Source organism: Kogia breviceps, chromosome 13, assembly GCF_026419965.1.
Source record: "Kogia breviceps isolate mKogBre1 chromosome 13, mKogBre1 haplotype 1, whole genome shotgun sequence".
NCBI lineage: Eukaryota > Metazoa > Chordata > Mammalia > Artiodactyla > Physeteridae > Kogia > Kogia breviceps.
In genome coordinates this window covers 7,327,008-7,333,007 of record NC_081322.1, presented here as the reverse complement: position 1 = coordinate 7,333,007, position 6,000 = coordinate 7,327,008, and the positions used below count along the sequence as shown (strand labels likewise).

The window sequence follows — 6,000 nt, the reverse complement described above, 5'->3', positions numbered from 1 at the left end:
CTCAACCACTGCGCCACCAGGGAAGCCCACGCAAGTGTTAATCTTGAAGTATCTGCGGGACTTCAAGGAAGGATATACACTTGGATATACTGATAGGGAAGCAGGCAACAGATGAGTTGGAGACAAAATCCATAAGTGACCAGCACACAGGTCATGTCCTGAAAGCAAATCCATGTGATTTTTTCCCAGTAGCCTTCAGCAGCCTCATTTTGAGATGAAAAAGTTAATAAATGTTCACTTAGACATTCACATGTAAGTTCATTTTCTAACCACAAGTGTAAGATGAATTCGGGATCAATATGAATTTGTATCTTAAAGATTGCCTTTGAAAACAAAAGATTTACCACAGCTGTTCTTTGTATTATTGGCTGCTCTTTATAAGGCACTCAGACCCCACGAGGATAGTACAGTCGAGTCCCCTCTTATTATAGAGTAATTATGACTAAAACCAAATGATGAAAAATCGTATGTGCCAAACACAGTGCAATGGATCTAATGATAAACACTTAGGAACAATTACATTGATGTGATTTGTAGAAAAAATAAAATGTAAGTTTGACCAAGTGAATAGGCAGCATAATTCTTTACAGACTCAAAAACAGGTGCTCACAGCTATGAGAAAATATACATGCAGCCACCTATTCAACTTGCTAAATTGCTAATCCCATTGTACAAATATCCTATAAAAAAAATACTCAGCAATTAGGATCTATGTAAGCGCTGTTTTTAAAGTTGGAAAACTTTCCCACTGTAGACCTCATTAGAAGCTACCACCTCTTCCCATAGTTATTTGTCTAATTTCTTAAAAATAAGAGCCCTAGCTTCAAATAAAAGTTATAATGGATTACTTATAATACTTCCAGATTTAAAGAACTAGAAAGTGTATTTCGAGTTCTTCTGTATTTCCTCAAAGGAAGTGTGAATAAATAAGCCAGCACCTACAGGTTTGACTTGGGGGCGTGTGGGTGACCACTGGTTTTTAAACCCAGACTATCTGGCCATCTTCTCCCTATCACTTGTCAGTATGCACTCAGGGATTACAGAAGTAATTTTAACTTCATCAAGGAGGAAATATACTATGAAAGTAAAAATCCCAACATATATCTCAGTTATTTATTAATTTGTGCTTAGGACTGCCTTGGTCCCTCCCCCCTCTCCCAGCACAGACGAGAAGGTAGCAAATCTGCATCGCCAACATCAAGAATTGAACCCACGTCCAGCTGGTGAGGGAAGGTGGAATTCCTTTGCGCCTCAAATCCATGTGGCCCTGGGACCCAGCTGGGTCAGTGACAAGGAACTGAACCCATCTTCAGGCTCCTGATACAGAGGCTCGTCATCAAGGAGTATCAGAAACCCAAATAAATCAGAAATTAATGAAGATAAATTCATAGAACCTTGAAAGATGAAAGCTCCTGCCCAGAAAGTAAGAGCTCCCAGGAAGGGAGAGGAGAGTATTTGATGATAAAACCAGGTAAGAAGCACAAGGCCTAGAGTCCATGAGTCTTTCTCTGATACTGATTAGCTGAGTCTGTTTCTTCCTAACAGAAAGCGAAGAATTAGACTGCGATGATCTCAGTGGTCTCCTTCAACTTTAAAATGTACGTATCAGAAATTACAGATGAATGCTATGAATGTGGCAATCTGCTTGAAACCTCTTGATCACAATACATTTATTATCTAGTCCTTTTGATCCCAGTCTCCGGGAAGTATTTAACTCAAGATGTTTTGCTCTGTGGAAAATGTTCTTTCAGTACTTCTCTCTTCAACTGATGTCAGTTCTTTCAAACAAACATTTACATTGTTTTCTTTGATATTTAAAATGATGTTATTGTATTCATAAAAGTAAAAAAAAAAAAAAGAAGGTATCACTAAATGTAAACATGTCCATTAAGGATTATCCTTTTTGCAGTTAAACATGTTATTGTGTAAAGTATGGTATAGGAAAGTGACTGAATGCATATGAAATCTTGTGGCTTGTTAAAGGCTGTTTGGTTGTTTGGGGTCTCCTAGGATACTTAGTTGTTTTTTCCACCAACCCACACTTCCTCTACATTCCTAATAAAGCCTTTGGAATCTGCTGGGCTTTTTAAGGCTCTCTCACTACTCTCTTTCTATTACTTCACCACATCATTAAAAACCTAAAGTTATTTAGCATAATTTAATAGTATTAGCAAGATTTGTAACTGTAGCCAAGGATATGAACTTGTTTGTTTTAACAACCGCCTGGACAGTCCAAAAGGCCATTAAAGAAAAAAACATACCATGTCAAATTTTCAGTAGTTTTATTGAAAAATGCCTCTTTTGTTTCAGAAATAAATAATATAAGGCAGTGAAATTCACAATCTGCAGTTAAAATATAAAAGCAGCAATTCTATGTTCATAGTCTTGCAAACATTTTCCAACTGCTTTTGATAACTAAGAAACATTATGTTCTGGGAAAAAAAAAGTTCATACTAAATGTACAACACAAACATGCAATTCCGTCTCTGCAGAATAATCTGCGATTTGGTATAAATGTTAGCGTGTCTAAAACAAGGAGGTTTAAGGCAATATGGAACTGTATCCAGTTGATACAATAATTTCAGCTACATGGCTTAAGGTTTGTGGTTGTTAAAGGAGATGTATAAGAGCATACTATGCCCTAATGTATAACAGAAGATAGAAGAGGAAGACAAATAGTTGCAAGAGAGTTGACTTTTCCCTCTGTTTTGGTTTAAGGAGGGGAACTGCTTGGATCGGGATGTAATTGAACTGCAAATAAGCGTTGTAAAAGATAAACTGCCCTCTCGAAATACACAGTCGTTCTGGGTTCCAGGACTTAACTGCTTAACCTAAGAGGCTTCCCGCGGTGCTACCTAAAGGCACAAGGCGCGCTCTGTCCCTGCAGCTTTTGTTAAAGTATTTTGCAAGCACTTCAAGGGCAAAGGCAAAGACTTCTACAGACTGAGTGCAGCGAGCTAGGCTTCCTGCGGAAACAAGGTTCTCTACAGCCAGAAAGGGTACTCTCGGATGAAGCAACGCCGGAAGAAACGTGACAGATAACACGTGCACTGCTCCGTCTGACCTGTAAATGAGAATCCCAACACCTCCCCCCCGAGCCAGGCCGTGCTGCGCGCGCGCGCGCGCGGTGTCAGGTTCACTGCCGGGGGCCGCGGAGCAGGGCGCGCCGCCAGCGCGCATGCGGGGGACGCTCCTCGGCGGGTTCGTCGGCGCCATAGTCATCGTACTCGTCCGCCGTCCGCTCGGGCTCCACCGGCACGATGAAGGGCTCGCGCTCAGGCAGGTAGGCCCCGCCCTCGGGCACGTAGGGCTCTGTCCGATTCAACATTACAGTTATGGCATGATTTGGAAGGAACACACACATACACACACACACACACACACACACACACACACACAGAGCAAAAGCTAAATCATCACTCGAGGGGATGGCACTCCAGTCTCAATCTCATAACTATAAATAGATAAATTACAATGTTCTGATTGCTTCCATTTGCAGAGAGAATTTGGTGATCAATAATGAAATGGCACTTGTTTTTAACCTTCAAAGATCCAGCAGTAAGTACAATCATCGCACAAATACCTGGGAAGGGTCAGAGACTGGGCCAAGGAAAACTGTCAACCAAGCTAGGTAGGATATTTGCAAATCCCCAAGTAACCGTCCATGACTTCAAAGTCCTCGGTTCAAAGAACCATTTGTAAAGATGAGGAGGTGAGGGGAAGTTACATTGGCTCCTAGAAACTGAACTCTGGAGGTGAGAATCAACTATCACCAGGTAATATACAGTACATGACATTTTCTGTGGCCGTCTCTCCCACGGCCTGAGTTACGGCTGGTGGGTGAGGACCACGAGTGACTACAGCGAAACAGGAAGAGAAGAAGTGACTCTCAGACTTTGGTTTGAAAATTGCGATTACAAAATCCAAATGAAAGTACGCGTACAAAAGGTCACCATAGTGAGACACATGCCCTGAATCAGACACATCGCTAACAAGCGAGAGATGAGGAGATTCTATTTGGTGTTATTCCGGCAGAGCAAGCAGCAGGCAGAAGCTGATTGTACAGGACTGTTAAGTGATTTTAGTGGACAGGACCACGTACAAATCATTTACAAGCCATAATTAGTTTATTATTTACATAAGATAGTTCTCTTTAACCAGGTTAATTGTTTTTCTCAAAATGGCATCATCTCTGCGGTTAGTAGTTTTATTATGCGCCTCTTTCAAAGCTGAGGCTCCTCATGAGCTGTGTGTTTGAACTTTTCCTTTTTAAATAATATTTTTCTACATAATTACTGAAATGCATCAGGCTTATAAACTAACACCACTGCTTTTGTCTCATTCAAGTTAGTATAAAGAGTCTCCACCCTCCTTTATGATGTCCACCCGGTTCATTAACCATATCTGTGGTGAGATTTCCATACAGACTCATTTCCTAATAAGCACGTGCGCAAACATCTCAGAAACAGGATTTTCATGTATTCAAACTGTAAGCAGCACTGGCGACTTAGAAAATTTGTTAGCCGGAACCTGAAACAGGTCAAAGATGATAGTTTTTAAAAGTTGAATTACTATGCAAAAAAACATCTATACACATTCATCTAAGTATGTAATGGTTAAAGTATATATGTATATATCCATATATTTCAAGTTATTCACACATACCAGAAGGCAGAGGTAATTTACGTTTCTTTTATAAAGAGTGAAATTGTAATTTTGTGAACGGGTTGCTTGAGAAATTTATGATTCATGATTACTTTGGGTCATATGTAAGTATGCACATAAATATATAGATATATAGATATTTAGATATTCAACTACTCATGCACTACTTGCTAGTAGCCAACCATATCAAACAGCAGTATCATTTGTAAAACTTGCAAGATGCTTGAGGCTGTGCTGATGAAAAGGTCACCGCTGACCGCTGCCCACAGCATTAATATATTTATTTTCAGATCGGCATATCGCCTTTACCCCCACGGTCCCCAAAATCAGGCTTAAGAGACTTCTGCCTCCTGTAACTGTCAAGTACTAGAATTTCATGACTGACTCAAAAGACATTAAGTCCCAGAGTTTATAAATATTAATTCCATGGACAAGGTGAAATAGTGAAATATTTTCAGTTGTCTGCACCATGATATCAAATAGTCTGCCTACACATTATAGAGTCTCAAAACAATTTTTTAGATATATTCTTGTACTGAACAAATCCCTCTCCAGCCTTTAGGGTTAAAAAAAAACAAAAACAAAAAAACAGTCAATCGGTAGCATTCTTTGAACTCCCACGAGAAATAAACAGAGGTTTATGATGTGATTTGGTAAGTGCAGAAGTAGAGAAAGGAGGAGAAAATCATTATTCCACTCCTAACAGTGTAATAATGTTATAAAATTAACATTAATTCTTTTGAGAGAGAATAGCCAAACATACAACTGAAAGAGTTGTATGAGGATTTCTTCAAGAAATCCTCAAATCAACTTTCCTTCAGTCCTAGGGAACTTCATTTCCATAAAGGTTTTTAAATTCAGGTGAATTTGGGTCCCTGTAATGGCAACGACATACCTGGATAGCCTTGTCCATTGTATGGGATGCTGGCACACTGAGAAGAGTCACAGTATCCAGGAGGACCGGGGGGGCCTCGGATACCTGAGTTTCCAGGACGACCGGGGGGACCTGGAGGACCTCTTGAGCCTGTGGACCCCGGTGGGCCTGTTCTGGATTCTCCCTGTGGACCTATTATGGGTTGAAAACAAATAGGTCCCCTCTTGTCAAACACATCTCCTGAGGCGGTCAACAATACTTTGGTGCCTCCACTACGTCAAGACTAGACGATTCACGAGTGGATGGTACGAAAATATTTCCTTAAGAAATCACCAGTATGACCCAGGGTAGAACTTTCTTACCAGTGATTCAGGAATTAATGCCAAACATCCAACTGTGTTAATGATTTTATTCAAAGAAAACTGACTTAGCAAGAATTGAGCCAAACTAAAGATATCAGT

At 40.2% G+C, this 6,000-nt stretch overlaps 1 protein-coding gene across 5 annotated transcripts in view; it reads right to left on the bottom strand.

Moving 5' to 3' along the window:
• Positions 1–2,266: 2,266 nt before the first annotated feature.
• Positions 2,267–6,000, bottom strand: part of COL12A1 (collagen type XII alpha 1 chain) — a 140,296-nt gene continuing 136,562 nt past the window's right edge. For 4 of the 5 annotated variants that reach the window (XM_067011302.1, XM_067011304.1, XM_059035889.2 and 1 more), the window contains 2 exons: positions 5,561–5,731; positions 2,267–3,312 (listed from right to left, as the gene is read on the bottom strand). In XM_067011302.1, coding sequence (XP_066867403.1) covers positions 3,137–3,312; positions 5,561–5,731 — 347 coding nt within the window. In that variant the 3' untranslated portion in view covers positions 2,267–3,136. Of the gene's footprint in view, positions 3,313–4,108; positions 4,531–5,560; positions 5,732–6,000 lie in introns of those variants that run through there. The other variant, XM_059035891.2, reaches the window with a different exon arrangement.